Genomic DNA, 19,014 nt, shown 5'->3' on the forward strand with positions numbered 1-19,014 from the left:
GGGGGCTGGCTAACTCTGAGGCCTCTCCTTGGCTTGCAGTTGGATGCCTTCTTGCTGATTCTGCATTTGTTTATGCTTGTGGCATGCATGCCTCTGGCTTTCCTTAGTGTCTCCAAATTTCCGTTTTACTTTCAACTCTTCTGTGTTTTTCATTCTAAAGTGAGTCACCTGCAGACAGCATATAGAACCAAATACTTAGAAGATAAATGTATTTACCCTTCTACTGGAGCTGGGGGTGGGACAGCTTCCCACAGGCACAGGAGCTAAACAGGCTAGGTTTGAATACCTGAATGAAGGGAGATAGGATGGGGCTTCCCTGATAGTTCAGTTTGTAAAGAATCCGCCTGCAATGTAGGACACCCCGGTTCCATTCCTGGGTCGGGAGGATCTGCTGGAGAAGGGATAGGCTACTCACTCCAGTATTCTTGGGCTTCCCTGGTGGCTCAGCTGGTAAAGAATCTTCCCGCAGTGCGGGAGAGGGAGACCTGAGTTCGATCCTTGGGTTGGGATGATCTCCTGGAGAAGGGAAACGCTACCCACTCCAGTATCCTGGAGAATTCCACGTGCTGTATAGTCCATGGGGTCTCAAAGAGTCGGACACAACTGAGCGACTTTCACTTTCAGGGTGGGCAGCTGCCAACATCCATTAGAAAGGGTGAAAGTGAGAATTGGGCGACCAGAGCAGAAGCTAGTGAAGTAGCTGAGGATACACAGATGATGGTGGTGTTAGAGCAGTCGGAGACGGCCAGTTTCAGAGGAGTTGGATGTTTGATATGTAGTAAGAAAAGACAGCAAACATTTACCATCTGCCCCAAATTTCCTTCCTTTTTTCTGTGAAGCAAATGTAAAAAGAGTGTATCTGAATTGGGGAGCTGGCCAGAAGGGAAGAGAAGTCTAGCAAGCAGGCACACCAGGGTGAGAATTGAAGTTCTCTGTTAAGTACTGGAGCAGAGATGATTATTACGCCAAGGCCCATTCCATTCATTAAACATTAACTGAGTGCCTACTGTGTACAAAGGCTGTACTAGAAAGAATCACAGGAGGTTGAAATAAGAGGAAAAGTTTGGGCAACGTTATCCTTGAAGTCTCTTAAACAGCCCATACATAGCAATATATTAATTAAAGCACAATACCTTCATATATGTAAATGCTATGTGTGCAGTAATTAATACACAGGCAAAATTTAATTGCATATTTTAATTCATTAAACAGGTACAGTGAAAGGGTGAATTTGTTAAAATTAAATATGCTTATAAAGCAGTATTAGTACACGAATTAAGCTCCTATGGCGAAATGCAGCGCTCAACGACTGAGTGCATATGTAGGACACAAGGCCAAGGTAGTTATCCTGTCCGTGAACTGAGCGTCTAGCCTCCCTAGAACGAAAGTTTCCAGGCAGCGCAGCCTCAGAATAAGCCAGCCGCCGCTGCACCGCACCTGCACCACGTGACTCACCGGGGGCGGGACGAAGGGCGGAGGCTGCGTGCGCTTCCCAGCGTGCCGCGCAGGGCGGGGCGAGGGGCGGGGCCTACGGAGGAGGCGCGGAGGAGGCGCGGCCGCCACAGGACGCGTCCCTCGGCCCAGCTACCGGATCGGCGCTTCTCGCCTTCGACGGCCGGCCTGCTGCTCCGAGCCCGCGGCGGCGGCGGCGGCTGCGGCGGCGGGCGGCATGAGCGTGTGAGATGCGGCCGCGGGCAGCCCGGACGCGAGCAGCGGTCGCCGCGGTAGCGGAGAAGGCGGGCGCGGCCTCCTCAGCGCGGGGCGCGCGGTGCATGAGGGCGAGCACGCGGGCGCTGGGCAGCCGCCGGCCACGCCGCTTCCATAAACACTTGTTTAGGACTCGTTCGCCCCGCTGAGGCCCCGGCATCCCCTTCATGGAGGCCCCGCCAGACGCCAGGCCCCACGCCTCGGCCGCGGCTCCGCTGCGCGCCCCGGAGGTGGCGCGGCTCCGTGAGGAGCAGGAAAAGGTAACAGGCCGCTCTCCGTCCCGCGCTTAAGCCAGTGGTCTCGGGAGGCGCCCGCTCCCCGGCGCGTCCTTGGCGTCCGGTTCCCCCTCCCCGTGGCTGGGGCCTAACCCCCGGCCGACCCTCTGCTGCCCTCAGTGGGCCGCAGCCTTTTGGCCTGGGCCCAGGCCCCCCGGACCCGGAACGAGGGAGAAGCGTAGCCTCTAGGCCTGGAAAACGTGTTAGGAGAAACTTTCGTCACGTGCTTTTGTTGTCTTTTGTCTGGGACCCCTCGACCTTCGAAGGGAGGAGAGGGTTGGGGGAAAAGAGACGTAGTAATCTGTTTAACTTCTGTATGAAAGTGGGTTTTAAACCTTAATGCGTACAGCGATGCGTGGGAATATTCTTGGTGAAGGACACGCTGTAAATGGAAGAGTTCACCTTATTTTTTAAGCCATTTCTCCTAATCGTTGCTAAAATGTATACTCTTGTAGTGATAACGCTTCTTGTGCATTTCTAGGTTTAGTTTCGTATATGTAAAAATTGAATGGTGTTTTGTTAAATTTTAACTTCAATTATATAAATAAGTTTTAATCTTCTAATAAAGAGGAAAGTTTTGTATTTCCTAATGGGATTGCATACGAAGTATACCAATTTAAGAAATACAGTATTATTTTAATCTGAGATTTTTAATCTGAGATTTTTACCCCCTCTGGGTTCCTTATCATTTGTTTCTCACCGTCTCCGAAAGTTTGAGATTCTTAACTTTGAAAGGCAACTTTTAATTTACTTAATATATGTCTTGTGATCTTATTGAGATTATCATGGTTATAAAGGTTAGGAAGTTGTTCAAAAGCTGTAGACACTGGGAATCCCTAACTTTTCTGTTGAGCATTTCTGTATAAAAATGACTACTTACATGGGTAAACAAATCGTTAGCTGGATGAGGGACTTTTCATAGAACCAAAAAAATCCTGGTTTACTTGGAAACAAGCTGCTAGGATAAATTGTGGGAACCTTTCCTACTATATTCTGTTTGTTCTAAATTATTTCGTGCATTGGATTTCCCTTTCTGAGAGCCGTTTTTCCTTGGCTTTCTTCAAATTGGAGGTTTAAAAATTCAGGTTCACTGACTGCATTTAAATTGTAAGACAAAAAATTTTTCTTACCCCCCCCCCCCCCCCAAGAGAAGTAAAAAGAAAAGACAGTCCTTCATGAAACCGATTTCTGACAAAAACTATTTACATTTTTTATTTTAGAAAATGTGAAACAGACCCTGGAAAAAGAGTTTTCCCATTGCCCTTCTTTCTGCTGAGGAATTAACTCTCTCCTCCTTCATAGTATATGTTGCATACTGCTGACTTGATATGTATTCTCCCACTTGGCGTGTTGAAAAGAGAAATCCTTAGTTTTATTCTGGTGTTAGTGAGTCTGAAATACAAAGGATACGGTTTGGAGTGCTCTGAACAGCTTTCGGGTCTGGTATCCAGTTGCATTTGAAACCTCCCTTCTCAGTTCCAGTCCTGTAGGAACCCAAATAGCAGTTTCAGTAGAAAGTTGAGTATGTTACCAAATTACTTTTCTGTGCAGTGTTAATGTTAATTTCACTTCCCTGGTGACTCAGATGGTAAAGAGTGCCTGTAATGTGGGAGGTCAGGGTTCGCTCCCTGGGTAGGAAAGATCCCCAGGAGAAGGAAATGACAACTGACTCCAGTATTCTTGCCTGGAAAATCTATGGACGGAGGAGCCTGGTGGGCTACAGTCCATGGGGCTGCAGAGTCCGACACGACTGAGTGATGTAAATCAGTGTTATTTTGGCATATAAAACAAGCATGTGCTTGTCTGTCATGGGTGTGTGAGATCATCCTCAGTTCATGATAAAGTCTCTGAGTAAATAGCAACAAGTATTTTAACCAGTTTGCTTCAGTGGACAGGAGAGACCCATAAGGCCACAAAATACACTGGTTAGTTAGCTATCCTTTAATTACAGTTCATTGTGGGAAAGCTTTATCTAGTAAGTAGTTAATAAATAAGTCATATTTTTGTGAGGGACTCTAGGCTTTAAAACCAACCTAGCAGCTGTAGGAGTACAGTGAACTCTAGTAGGAAGTGTTAGGACACTGTTTGAAGGAGAAAGGGGAAAAAAGACGTATCAGTGTAGCACTTAGTATTACTTTATGTAAGTCTAATTAAATGTGCTTTAGGACTTGCTTTTCCCTACAAGGACTCTGTGAGAGAATAAAATATGAAGAAAATGATTTGAATGACTCCCTCCCCCTCCCCCCCCCCCCCCGTTTTGGTAGCTAGCTTGCTGCTAAGTCGCTTCAGTCGTGTCTGACTCTGTGCGACCCCATAGACGGCCTCCCACCAGGCTCCCCCATCCCTGGGATTCTCCAGGCAAGAACACTGGAGTGGATTGCCATTTCCTTCTCCAATACATGAAAGTGAAAAGTGAAAGTGAAGTAGTGTCCAACTCTTAGCAACCTCGTGGACTGCAGCCTACCAGGCTCTTCCATCTATGGGATTTTCCAGGCAGGAGGACTGGAGTGGGGTGCCATTGTCTTCTCCGGTAGCTAGCTGCTGCTGCTAAGTCACTTCAGTTGTGTCCTGCTGCTGCTAAGTCGCTTCAGTCATGTCTGACTCTGTGTGACCCCATGGACTGCAGCCTACCAGGCTCTTCCGTCCATGGGATTTTCCAGGCAAGAGTATTGGAGTGGGGTGCCGTTGCCTTCTCCGTCAGTCGTGTCCTAGTAGGCTGTAATTGCAGAGAAGAGAAATGAGCTCTTTATATTCAGTGGATACCTTTGGTTCAGGCCATTGTTTTCTCTGGGAATCTTGATTAACAATGGCTCCTAGATAAAGAGGCTTTCCTGATAGCTTAGTTGGTAAAGAATCCGCTTGCAGTGCTGGAGGTCTCAGTTCAATTCCTGGATCAGGAAGATCTGCTGGGAAAGGGATAGGCTACCCACTCCAGTATTCCTGGTCTTCCCTTTTGATTCAGCTGGTAAAGAATCTGCCTGCAGTGTGGGAGATCTGGGTTCTATCCCTGGGTTGCAGGTAAAGATGGTTTAAATGTTGCTCATAAATTTTTTCCTTTTCAATTCAAGTAAGGAATATAACACATTTTACCCTGGTTCCCTCTCTCTGTTTTTTCCTTGATTATCCTTTGGAGCATTGAGTAACAAGGAAAAATAGTAACGTTAAGGGGAAAGACAGAGGAGAGGCAAGGATGATCCACAACTTCAATGAATGACATCTGTAGTAAATGGATAGGATCAAGTATTTAAATATTGTTCTCGTTAATGGCATCACTGCTGACATTTTCAAAAAAATTTTTTTGGTGAAAGCTTCTGTTTATTTTTAAGAATCTAGCAAAAACACGCACAGAAAGCTTTCCTGCAGATTTGTTTATAATAATGAAAAAGCTAAAAATTCAACATTAGGGGATTGGTATGAGGAGACTTTTATGCAGTTATTAAAAATTATAGAACAGTATGTGGTGTGGTTAATTATGTTTATTTGTGTTAGAATGGCCAAAAGTTCATTCAGGTATGAACTTTTTGGCCAATCCAGTATATACATATTAACACTTTATATAGGTGAGTGAAGTTGCTCAGTCATGTCTGACTCTTTGCCACCCCATGGATTGTAGCCTACCAGGCTCCTCAGGCCATGGAATTTTCCAGGCAAGAGTACTGGAGTGGGTTGCCATTTCCTTCTCTAGGGGATCTTCCCAACCCAGGGATCGAACCCGGGTCTCCCACACTACAGGCAGACCCTTTACTGTCTGAGCAATGTACCACTAAATGTTTTAAAAGCACACAGTTTCATTTCTTATTTACCTAAGAGTGAGTGCATTGAATAGGATTTTTTTTTTTTTCAACAAAGGCTATGATGAAAACCTAATTAATGAAAGCTGGGATGTTGTATCTTTTAATTGCTATATACTTTCTGGGCCTAACAATTCTTTGTTGGTTTGAACAGCAGTCAAGCAGGTTTATTTCTTTTTCTGGAGTGGATTGATGCAGTTTATTCAAATATCTATCCTAGATGGTTGCCTTTTCTTTTTTCCTTGGAGATTTTATTTACTGTTAATTTTCAGAAGATACAGGGACAAGAGAGAACTTGGATCATCCCTCCCCCCCATCTTTTTTTTTAACTAAATCAGTTTTTACCAATATCAGTTAAGTATTTGGTAGAAAAAATGAAATCTACTTAGGAGCCTCTTTGGACTAATCTATTTGTTTTTAGGTATTTTTAAATTTCTTTTTGATTTTTTTCAGTCATCCATTGGTTATTTAGTAGCATGTTGTTAAGCCTCTATGCATTTGTGTTTTTCTTCCTGTAATTGATTTCTAATCTCATAGTGTTGTGGTCAGAAAAGATTCTTGATATAATTTTAATTTTCTGAGATTTACTGAGGCTTGTGTTGTAATAGCTCAGTTGGTAAAAAAATCCGGCTACAATGCAGGAGACCCTGGTTCGATTCCTGGGTTGGGAAGATCCGCTGGAGAAAGGATAGGCTACCCACTCCAGTATTCTTGGGCTTCCCTGGTGGTTCAGCAGGTCAAGAATCCACCTGCAATGTGGGAAATCTGGGTTCCATTCCTGAGTTGGGAAGGTCCCCTGGAGAAAGGAAAGGCTACCCACTCCAGTATTCTGGCCTGGAGAATTCAATGAACTGTATAGTCCATGGGGTTGCAAAGAGTTGGACACAACTGAGTGACTTTCACTTTGATTATTTTAATTTTCTGGGATTTACTGAGGCTTGATTTGTGAGCCAAGATGCTGGAGAATGTTCTGTGTGCACTTAAGAAGAATGTGTATGCTGCTGCTTTCGGATGGAATGTCCTATAAATACCAGTTAAGTCTGTCTGGTCTAGTGTGTTATTTAAGGCTTGTGTTTCTTATTAATTTTTTTGTCTGGATGATCTATCCTTTGGTGTAAGGTGGTCTGTTAAAGTCCCCCACTATTACTGTGTTACTGTTGATTTCCTGTTCTATGATAGTTAGCATTTGCCCTGTGTATTGAGGTGCTCCTGTATTGAGTGCATATTTATTTACAACTGTTATATTGTTTTGTTAGATTAATCCCTTGATCATTCTGTAGTGTCCAAATTACAATTTCTCACAATTGTCTTTGCTTAAAGTCATTTTGTATGATATGAGTATTGCTGCTTCAGCTTTCTTTTGACTTCGTTTTGCATGGAATATCTTTTTCCATCCCCTCACTTTCAGTCTGTATGGGTCCCTGGGTTTAAAGTAGGTCTCTTGTAGACAGCGTGTATATGGATCTGGTTTCTGTGCCCATTCGGCCCATCTGTGTCTTTTGGTTAGAGCATTTAATCCACTTAAATTTAAAAGGTAATTATTGATTTGTATGTTCCTTTTGACATTTTCTTAATTGTTTTGGGTTTGTTTCTGTAGGTCTTATTCTCTTGTGTTTCCCACCTAGAGAAAGTCCTTTAGCATTCTTTGTAAAGCTGTTTTGGTGATGATGAATTCTCTTAGCTTTTGCTCCTCCTCAAAGCTTTTGATTTCTCTCTTGAATGTGAATGAGATCCTTGCTGGGTAGGGTAATCTGCAGGTTTTCCCCTTTTATCACTTTATATTTTGCCACTCACTTCTGGCCTGCAGAGTTCGTGTTGAAAAATCAGCTGATAACCTTATGGGGATTCCCTTGTATTTTATTTGTTGCTTTTCCCTTGCTGGTTTTAATATTTTTTCTTTGAATTTAATTTTTGTTAGTTTGATTACATGTGTCTTGATGTGATTCTTCTTGGGCTAATCCTGTGTGGGATTCTCTGACCTTCCTGGACTTGGGTGACTATTTCCTTCCTCATGTTAGGGAAGTTTCCAACTATAATCCCTTAAAATATTTGTTCAGATCGTTTCTGTTTCCCTTCTTCTTCTGGGACCCCGTAACACAAATGTTGGTACCCTTCATGTTGTCCCAGAGGTCTTTGAGACTCATTTCTTTTCAGTCTTTCTCTTTATTCTGCTCCTTGGCAGCTGTTTCCAACATTCTGTCTTCCAACTCCCTTATCCGTCCTTCTGCCTCAGTTATTCCACTGTTGATTCCTTCTAGTGTATTTTTTCATTTTCGTTATTGTGCTGCTCATCACTGTTTGTTCTGTAGTTCTTCTAGGTCCTTGTTGAATATTTCTTGTATCTTCTCGATCCATGAGTCCACTCTGTTTTTAAGATCTCGGATCATCTTTACTAACAGTACTCTGAATTCTTTTTCAAGTAGCTTGCCTATTTCCTCTTCATTTATTTGGTCTTGTGGATTTTTGCCTTGCTCCTTTGTCTGCAGCATGTTTCTGTGTTGTCTGATTTTGTCTAACTTACTGTGTTAGGACTTCCCTGGTGGTTCAGATGGTAAAGCATCCGCCTACAATGTGGGAGACCTGGGTTCGATCCCTGGGTTGGGAAGATCCTCTGGAGAACGCAATGGCATCCCACTCCAGTACTCTTGCCTGGGAAATCCCATGGATGGAGGAGCCTGGTAGGCTACAGTCCATGGGGTTGCAAAGAGTCAGACACAACTGAGCGACTAAGCTAAACTTACTGTGTTTGTGGTCTCTCTTTCGCAGGCTGCAGGGGTGTGTTCCTCTTGCTTCTGGTGTCTGCCCCTTGGTGGGTGAGGTTGGTCCAGGGGCCTGTGTCGACTTCCTGGTGGGAGGTAGTGTGCCTGTGCTTCGGTGGGTGGAGTTGAGTCTTGTCTCTCGGACAGGCAGGGCTGCATTAGGTGGTGTATTTTGGAGTGTCTGTGAGCTCAGTACCCTGGAGAAGGAAATGGCAACCCATTCCAGTATTCTTGCCTGGGAAGTCTCATGGACAGAGGAGCCTGGAGGGCTGTGGTCCATGGGGTTCCCAAGGATTGAACACAACTGAAGTGCCTTAGCACACACGCACAGGAGCTTAGTATGACTTTAGGCACCGTGTCTGCTGATCAATGGGACTGTGTTCCCGTCTTGCTGGTTGTTTGGCATAAAGTGTCCAGCACTGGAGCCTACAGGCAGTTGAATGGAGCTGGGTAATGGAGATCTCTGGTGGAGCTCACACTGGTTAATATTTCCTTGGGCCAGGAATCAGTGGCCTTTGCGTGCCACTCATCGATGGCACCTTGATTCTGTAGCAGCCTGTATTTCTCCCGAAAACTTTCCTAGTTGTGGAGCTCCTTACTCCGGTCCCTTCAGGGTCTCTCTTCACAACCAACTTCCCCTCTTTGGGTCCACTCTCCAAACCCCACTTCCCTGCACCCTGGCCCTGGCTGCAGCAGAAGATACATGACTGAGGCTAGGGTGTATAGGGCTGTAGCATGGGCCGTACCTGCAGTTTTTACTTTGTAGACCGCTTGCTGCATTCTCCTCTGGTCCCTTAGTCTCCCTTTTGCCCCAGCTCATCCCCACCGCGAATGGGCTTTTCTGAGCATGAGCTTCTCCTCACCTTCAGCTCGTTCCTGTCAGGGCTGCAGTTCCTCCCCCTTTCCTCTCTTTTTTAGTTCCTATTTATTTATTTTTCCAATTTTTATTCATTTTAGTTTTTCTTTTATGTTTTTTTTAGTCTTTTTATCATCCTATGAGGCTGCATGGGATTTTTCGTATCCTTTTATGTGTTTGAGGTCATCTGCTAGTGTTTAGCAGGTGCTCTTTGAGAATTGTGCCGCATGTAAATGTATTCTTGATGTGCTTGTGAGGAGAGGCGAAGTCCATGTCTTCCATTTTTGCTATCTTGCCTCCTTCCCCATTGTTGAAACCCGAGAAAGTTTATCTAGGGTACTGTTACCTGAAGACTCATAACCTAAGACTTATTTTACATTTATATTTTCACCACCATCTGTGTCTGTCTGTGCTACCCAATATGATGGCCACTAACTACATGTGACTGTTAGTTTAAAATTCAAATTAAGTAAAATTTAAAAAAATTTTTAGTTACGAAGCTACATTTCAAGTGTTCAGTAGCCACATGTGGCTATTGGCTATTGCATTGGACAGTGTAGAGTTGGGAGATTTCCATCATAATAGAAAATTCTATTGGATGGTGCTGGTGAAGAAAGCTGCTCTCTTTTTTATTCATATTGTAATCTGTTTATTAATGGTGAAGTGTCTTTCTCTGTCAGTTATCTTCTCTTTCCTATTATGGACAGAAAACAAAAATTTCTGAATTGTCAACTGTGTTTGAAAGCTAAATACCCTAAATGTGTTTCGGTTTTTTTTTTTTTTAAACTTAAAAAAGAAATCCTAATACAGTACAGCAAAAAGTATCCCATTTGATGTGTAGATTTGATCATTGTTCCTTGTTTGGTTTCCTGATGTTTGTGAATTGAGTACTATTAAAGAGTTATAGAAAATGAGTGCTTTTCCCCAAAGAACAAAAAGACAAGACCGAGTTATGTGCCAGGCACTGTCCTAGATACAGTGATACACAGGGTTTCTTTTTTCCCCTCAAGGGACTTAGGGATTTGTTTGCAAACATTTTAAGACTTAGGGATTTGTTTGCAAACATTTTAACAGAGAGCTTAATGTAGTGTGATAATTGTTCTCCTTCTAATTCTTTGCTTTTCAACCTGCTATAAACTATCTTCTGCCTCTGTCTTTTCTTTGAAATTATTCTGTCTAAAGTTTTTTGCTTGCCAAACTCAGTGGACCCTTACTCAGATCTAGCCTTACTTGACCTCTGTGCTTTATTTGAAACTTTAATTGTTCCCTGGGAAACTCTTGAAATTCTCTGTACCGTAGGACCTTTTGTGACTTTTCTTTTTTTCTGGCTCTGCCTTTCTCTGTGCCTACTTAAATCTCTTTAGTGTCTTCATCTAATGCTTAAATGCTGGTAATCCCTATACTTCTCATTATTGACGTTGTCTTTTCTCCCTCTGCATGTCCTCGAATACTCCTGTATGCCAGGCCTCTTCCAGATCTGTTAACTGTTGGGCAGCTTAACTTGGATGGCCCACAAGCAGCTCAGTCTCATTTACTAATATTAATTTATCATCTTTGTCTCTAATGTTGGGGCATAGGCACCATACTCATCCTGATTCTGGGCAACATTATTCAAACCAGAATCTTTTCAGTTTGCCTTGATCCATCTTCTGATTTACTAAATCTTGTCAGTTCTTTCTTTTTTAAAAACTTATTTTACTTTTTGGATGCATCTCATAGCTTGCAGAATCTTAGTTCCCTGTCCTGAGATTGAAGCCAGGCCACTGTGGTTGAAGTGCCAGTTGCTAACCACTGGACTGCCAAAGAGTTCCCTGTGAGTTCTTTCTATATGATCTATACTTTCTATCTTAAGACACCCACTAACTTGTCTTAATTAAACCCTTATTTGAAAAATACTATGTGAGAATTTTCTGTTAAATGTTGGTATTTTTTTTAATATTGTCAGTCTTTAATTTTTAGCATTCTGATGTAACCTGATTGTGTTTTTATTTTTGCACTTCTAATTTGTGAAAATGTATAGCTTTAGTCTAAATTTTCTCATCTGTCACTTGGAGTTTGTTTACTCATTTTGCCACAGATTTTCCACTTGTCACATTTGTTATTATTCCTTTATTTCTTTATTTTGTGTTATTAAAATATTTAATTATATTTAAAATTCTTTTAGCTTTATAGTTATATGGTTTCTAGTTTCATTTTAGTTATTAACCTAGAAATTATAGTATCTCTTATTGCAGTCTACCATAAATTAGTAGGAAATTTTTCACAAAATCTTCTGAAATTTTGCCACTTAGGAAATTGTTCAGAAATCTTTTGATGGCTTAGTTTCATGAGCCCTCCCTCATTTGTGCTATTGTCATATATTTTACTTTTGCATGTTCTTAAAAATTCACCTCATCCCCCCAAATTAAGATTACTCTTCTTGATATTCTGTTGTAATTTTTATTTAGTTCTGAGCTGGGAGAGGATTTTTCCCCCTCAACACTTGAAAGGTGCCATTCCATTATCTTTTTGATGTCTTTGGTTTCTTTTAGTCTTCTGTTAGTCTTACTGTTTCCTTCACTGAGAATTTTGGGTATATCTTCCCTCTATCTGGTTTTGGACTTTCCATCTTTGGTTTTTAGGCAGTTGATTATGATGTATAGTTTTGATTTTCCTTATGTGCAGATTTGGTTTGCCTGCTTTGAATATGGAGTTTATTAAATCTATCATTTGATGACTAGTCAGTTTAGAAAATTCTTGTCTGCTGTTCTGGATGCTGGTTTTATGTCGCTGTCTTCTTCACTTTTTGTACTCTGAATATACATATTAGACATTTTCACTGTCTCATCTGTCTTAACTCTCCTTTCTGTATTTCCTTGCTTTATGCATACCTTCTTCTGACGTCTATTCCTGTTCACTAATCTTGTTCTTACAGATCTAATCTACTGGTAAATTCTTTTACTAAATGCTTAATCTCTGTTACAGTATTTCTTTCAAGAATTTGTTTTGACATTTCTTTAATAAATTTGAGGCCTATATTGATTGATATCTTCAACCTTCCCTCTGTTTTCATAAATATATTAATCATAAAAGTGTGTCTTGTAACTGCAGTATGTAAATTAAATGAGGCTATGTTTCTGTTTATTTCTTCTCTTGATTTCTCATCTGCTGTTCCTGTTTTCATAGACTGCCTTGTAATTTTTGATTGGATGTCAGACAGTGTAGTGAAAATATCGTAGGCTACTGATGCTGTTACCATCCTTCAAAGAGGGATAAATTTTCTTTAAGCAGCCAGAGTACTAGTGGACCAACACAGCTCGGTTGAGAGTTAGTTTTGGATTTTATTAGGGTTGGCCTGTTTCATTTTTGCTCCTATTTCTAGCATGAAGTCGTTGCTAGCTTCTAAGTCGTGGCTCTAATTCTGTAGAGTATGGTGTTTTCTTTCTGTGGCTGTGTATCGTATTGGTTGTAAGTTTCTTTCCTTGATGTCCATATTAGGTTTTGGTTTCAGAATCATGCTGACCTCATAAAACAACTATCATTTTTGTATCTTCTGTAAAAAGACTTTGTGTATTAATGGTATGATTCTACCTTAAATATTTGAACTAATTTTCCAGTGAGACTGTCTAGGCCTTGTATATTCCTTGTATAGATATTTTAAAATTTAGAAATATCTGTAGGTTTGGTAGTGATATTCTCTTTTTAATTTCTGTTATTTGCAGTTCTTGTGTGTCTTTTTTCTTCTTGATATATCTTCCTAGGGAGTTATTAATCCTGATCTGTCTTTTTAAAGAACCAGTTTTTTATTTTATTGATTTTTCTTTTGTAAGTTTAATTTTCATTGGTTTCTACTTTTATATTTTTCTTTAAAAAATTTCTCATTGGCTATAATTTTTTCCTAGCTTCTTGAGACAAAAGCTATTAGAGACACAAAAATCAGAGATTTTACTGTTCTTTCTTTACAGTATATATTTTTTGAGTTTTAAAATTTTCTCTAATAATTACCTTAGGCACCCCACATGTTTTGAATGTTATTTTCATTATTAATTAGTTAAAATATTTTCTAATTCTTATTGAGATGTATTGACCTGGGAATTACTTAGAAAATGTTCCTTAATTTTTAAACAGTGAGTATTTTTTACTTTTTTATTGTTTATGTCATACTTGATTCTGTTCTGCTTAGAAACTTAAGACTTGCTGTATGGCCTGGTATATGATCTGTTTTTGGTTACTGTCCATTAATTATTTGGAAAGAATATGAATTTTGCAGTTTTGAGTTCCATAGTTCAAGTTGACTGAATGTGACGATTATTTGATATACTTGTTAATTTTTTTGGTTTGTTTGTTTTCTAGTTCTATCAGTTATGAAGAGATAAGGAGAATCTCCACTGTGGTTATAGATTTATCCTTTTCTCAGCCTTTGCTTTATACATTTTAAAGTTATATTATTTGGTGCATACAAATTTAAGACTCTTAATAGCTTCCTTATCAGGGGACATTTTTATCATTCTGAAGTATTTTATCTCTAGTGATATTTCTTGCCTTCAGCTATTTTTTATTGACTATGATACTGATATGGCTACATTAGGATATTTTACTTTTATTTCTTTTCATGATAAATTTTTTCATCTTTTAATTTTAGTCTGTGTACAAAGTGTATAAGTCCGTTCTTCTAACAGCATTTAGTTGTGATTTTAAGAATTCAGTCTGGACATCTTTCTCTTTTGTGTAGGATGTTTAGTCATCCTAAACTAAATGCATGTATTTAGTTTCATTTTTTCATTTTTGTACTTGACTTTTTTATTTTTTACTTTAAAAGTTATTGTAGAATATGTATAACAAAACTTGTCATTTAAATCATTTTAAGTGTACATTTCAGTGGCATTAAATACATTCACATTGTGGTTCTATCAACACCACCATCCAGCTCCAGGACTTCTTTTGCCTTGCAAAACTGATACTACCCATTAAGCAATAACACTCTGTTATCCCTTTCCCCATCCCCTGGTAACTACCATTATCTGTCTCTATGAATTTAATTTCTTTGGGTATCTCATATAGGTGGAATTGTACAGTGTGTGTCCATTTGTACTGGCTTTTTTCACTTAGACTCATGCCTTCAAGGTTGATCCATATTACAGCATAGGTCAGAATTTCCTTTTAAAGGCTGAATGATATTCCATTGCATGTATATTGTACATTTTGTTGTTTATTCATCCATCTGTGGACATGGGTTGATTTCACTTTTTGGCTGCTGTGAACAAGTGTACAAATATCTGTTTTGTGTCTTTGTTTTCAATTCCTTTGGGTATATACACAGAAGTGGAATTGCTAGATTGTATGGTAATTCTGTGTTTCATTTTTGAGAAACCACTATACTATTTTCCAGTGGCTGTTCTGTTTTACATTCCCATCAACAGTGCACACAACTTGAAGTGTTCCAGTTTTTCTACATCCTTGCCAGCTCATCTTATTTTCTTACTCTTTAAAAAATTCCAGTGAGTCTAAGGCTCTTCCCAGGTGGCAGTAGTGGTAAAGAGCCCACCTGCCAGTGCAGGAGATAGGAGAGACATAAATTTGATCCCTGGTTTGAGAAGACCCCCTGAATGAGGGCATGGCAACCCACTCCAGTATTGCCTGGAGAATCCCATGGACAGAGGAGCCTGAGGGCTGCAGTCCACAGGGTCACAGAGACTGCAGTAACTTAGCACACACAGTAGGGGTGAGGTTTCTCTATTTGATCCACTTTCCTGTTTTTTCCCCTCTGTGTTTTTTTATTTTTTGGTGCACCTTCCTTTGATTTAATCAGACATACCCTATTTTCTCCCCTCTGGTAACTCGTTCAAAATACATTCTTTTTTGCTATAGTACCCTAGTACTCTTACTTTATGTAGATGCTGGCACTAAATGTATTATATATTTATACTGTGCTTTTTTACTGGAGAAATTATTCCTAGAGATTGCAACATATATTCATTTATTTATCGCACTTCTTGCATTATTGCTTCCATTCATTTTAATTCTATGCATTTTAAATACCACAATACAGTATTTAATTGTTCTGTGATCAATACTGATTATCCTTACCTTGACACAGTTACCTGTACAGTTGCTTTTTATTCTTTCTGAATTTCTATTGCTCCAAATAGCTCCTTGTAGTAGTTCTTTTTGCCCATATAATATGTCTTTATTGAGCTAGAATTGACATATACCATTGTGTAAGTTTCAGGTGTACAGTGTGTTGTTTTCATACATTTATATGTTGCATGATGATTACAGCTTTAGCCTTAGCTAACTCCTCTGTCACGTCACATAATTACCTGTAGTATTTCTTCCAGTAAAAGTCTGCTGGTGCAGAATTTTTTGTGGGAAAATGTTTTTACTTTTCCTTCATGTTGGAGGATCTGTTTGCTCTGTACATAATTTATAAAATTTCAGTTTTTTTTTTTACTGAAACTTTTAAGATTTTTATCCCATTTTTCCAGTTTCTAGCATTGTTTTCATTGAAGTTATCTCTAGTTTGAACTCTTCTTACTGCTGCTTTGAAGGTACTGTATCTCCTCCCTGCTCTTTCTCTCCCATGCTGATTGTAAAATTTTTTTTGTGATTTTCATCAGTGGAACTATATTGTGCCTTCATATAATTTTTCTTTCTTAATTTCTCTTGCTTGAAATTCTTAGAGCTTCTTAAATCTGTTGGTTAATACCTTCCTTTTATATTTAGAAAATCTTGTAGAGGTTTGTTGTTCAGATCTGCTCTCTCTGTAGATCTTCAATTACAGTGTTTCATATGTCTCTTATTGGTCTTTTCTATACTTTCCACTTTGTTTTTTAATCTCTGGGTTTTTATTATGGTATTTTTTTATCGACATGTCATCCAGTTCAAAATTCTGACTTTTTTGTTAATTTCCTGTTAACACCATTTATTGAATTCATTTTAGATGTTTCAGTTGAAGATTATCCTTTTGATTCTTTTCTTGTATAGATACTAATTGTCTAGGGAAATATGCCCTCTTTTCATGTATTTCTTCAATCTTTTCCACTGTTTTCTTGAAAATATTAATAATTATATTTTAATGTCTTAGTTGGTTAACTCGAATATGTAGATTGCTTATTTGGTTCTATTTTGTGTTGTTTTTCTTCTTTTTGAGGTTTGCTCATATGGTCCTATTTCTTGGTAATGTAGTTATTTTTAATTAAATGCTAGAAATGTAAATACTCGAAGTATTTACAATTAAATGTTAATTTAATTAATATTTTAGAGTCTTTACAATTATGATTACTCCTGAAGAGTATATCTTCCTCTGGAAAAGTTTGACCCTTTCTTCACTAGGTTGATAAACTAGGAGTTGGGATACCTCAGTTCAGGCAGGTACTGAATGGAGTGCAGGTTGGGTTTTGTTTTTTGTAAAATATCAGCTATCTTTGATTCTTTCTTGGCTTTCATCTGATTCTTTCTTGGCTTTTCTTCTGAAAACCTAGTTTGTTCACCAGACTTCTTCCCTTAAAGGCTCCTGAACTCTTTAAGTTTTGTTTCATCAGTTCTCTGAGCTCTGCTTTTCAGACTTTCAGTTTTTTGGCTGTTTCAACTTCAGAAGTTCATACATGCCATGAGAGGAAAAGACAGCCATATGTTTAAGATCTCTCATGTCTCTGATTTTGTTACTACAGCCTTCTCAAGACTGCTTTAAACTTCTGCTCAGGACAAAGTATAATTCTCAGCCTCTTCACTGTGCTTTGAATTGTCCAAGAAAAGAACATTAACTTAATTCTCCATAGTTATCTCCTGAATTTTAGTCCCTCTTGTTCCAACTGCTTGGGCAACTCTTAGGTGCCTTCTGAGAGATGATTTTGTGTTCATCTGGCTTTGCCAGTTTTCAGAGGATTACTGGTTTGTTATATACACTCTTTGTCCCAACTTGGAGGTTAGTTACGTAGCTACTTGCAAGTGATTTAGTATTAATTTTGCTCTAGTCACTGTTCGTGTTTCTTTAAAATAAAAATGTACTTCTTTAATTGGTGCAAAGGCCTTTCAATTTGACTTCTTTTTTACTTGTCAGGATATTTTTCCCCCATCATTCTATTATTTCTGCTTCCCTGGTGGCTCAGATGGTCAAGAATCCACCTGCAATGTGGGAGACTTGGGTTCAATCCTGGGTTGGGAAGATCCTCTGGAGGAGGAAATGACAACCCACTCCAGCATTCTTGCCTGGAGAATTCCCTTGGATGGAGGAGCATCGTGGGCTCCAGTCCATGGGGTTGCAAACAGCTACTATTTCTGTTCTTTAATGAATTACTTGTTTTCTTGGAGATCTTCACAGGCATACTCTCATTTTAATCTATGTAGCTGGCTTACTTAACGAAGTTTTCTTAATCAATTAGAAACCACAGAAATGCTTGGAAGAAAGTTTGGAAAGTACTATAAAAAGTTAGAAGAACTCAGGGATAGGACTATTTTGTGTGTGTGTGTGTGTGTGTGTTTCACTCTCTTGTACGTTTATGTCGTTACTTTGTAGGGGAACTTTGTTAGATTTAGCTTGTGCAGATCCCTTTGTGGTCACCTTTTCTGGTCCAGAATCTGTAATCTCCTGTCTCTCTGAGTCCAGAGTAAATTTGATTGGCTCAGTTTGTGTGGATCCTCTCCATTTACACTGGCTCCAGATGGAGAAATGGGGTCCTCTGCCTGTTGCAGATGACAGGAGGGTGAGGTTTTAGAAAGTAAGGTGTGGGAATGGAGAAGAAATGATTGATATCTCTAGTAAAACAATAGACAGGCAAGCTGCAATTGAGACAGTATTTCACATTCAGAAATACAGGTCACCATTTCATATCTGCAATTCAGAAGTCTTAAAAACTGAAAACAAAGTTATTCCTAAGTTTCTGCCATATTCATTTGTTGATGAAACTGATTTGAGTGAGGTATTTTATTCTACTTTGAATATTCATGTTTCCCTGAAAATGTCACTGTATTTGATACAGGGTGGTGTTCTACTACTGCAAGATACAAATTATGAAAAGTTCTAAATTGAGAAATATCTTTCCCTGAGATTTTTGGCTAAGTAATTGTAGATCTGTACTCCTTTAAAAGGACTTGTTGCACACTTACTATATTGCACATGAGTACATTGGTGAATAAAGGAGACCTGGCCTGTATCTCATTGACCTTTCATGTAGTACAATTAGAGTTTCCTGGATTTTGGAAAAAAACATTTAAGTGTTTTAACAGCAGCTTATAATTACTGTTAACTTTTGATAGTAGTTATATTATTTTCACTTTTTAGCATATTTAAAAATAAATTTGTTTAAAATTTTTATACAGAAATAGTTTATTACTGCTTATTGCTATTTCTTTGTTAGGAACCCGTAGTCATTTCTGACCTTCTTTGCAGAGAGGCTTATTTAGAAGACTTATACTATTTTACCAATTTTCTTTATGTGTACTTCTTATATACTTTGGTAATGGCATTTATACATCTATTAATTGACAGTATGTCCTTTAAGAAATTATTCTCAGCCATTTAAGTAGCTGCCAGATAATTGTGCATGTCCACTATCTCTTGGGTTTAGTCACCGTGGATAATTTTTTTCCTTTTTGACTCAGTAGCTTTAAAACCCAAAATTATATGATCTATTTTGAAGACATAGTCT

At 39.3% G+C, this 19,014-nt stretch overlaps 1 protein-coding gene across 1 annotated transcript in view; it reads left to right on the forward strand.

Annotated features, from left to right (window-relative positions):
• The first annotated feature begins 1,874 nt into the window (after positions 1-1,874).
• Positions 1,875-19,014, forward strand: part of URI1 (URI1 prefoldin like chaperone) — a 60,359-nt gene continuing 43,219 nt past the window's right edge. The window contains exon 1 of the mRNA XM_052656199.1: positions 1,875-1,967. Coding sequence (XP_052512159.1) covers positions 1,875-1,967 — 93 coding nt within the window. The remainder of the gene's footprint in view (positions 1,968-19,014) is intronic.

This window comes from Budorcas taxicolor, chromosome 18, assembly GCF_023091745.1.
Source record: "Budorcas taxicolor isolate Tak-1 chromosome 18, Takin1.1, whole genome shotgun sequence".
In the NCBI taxonomy this organism is placed as follows: Eukaryota; Metazoa; Chordata; class Mammalia; order Artiodactyla; family Bovidae; genus Budorcas; species Budorcas taxicolor.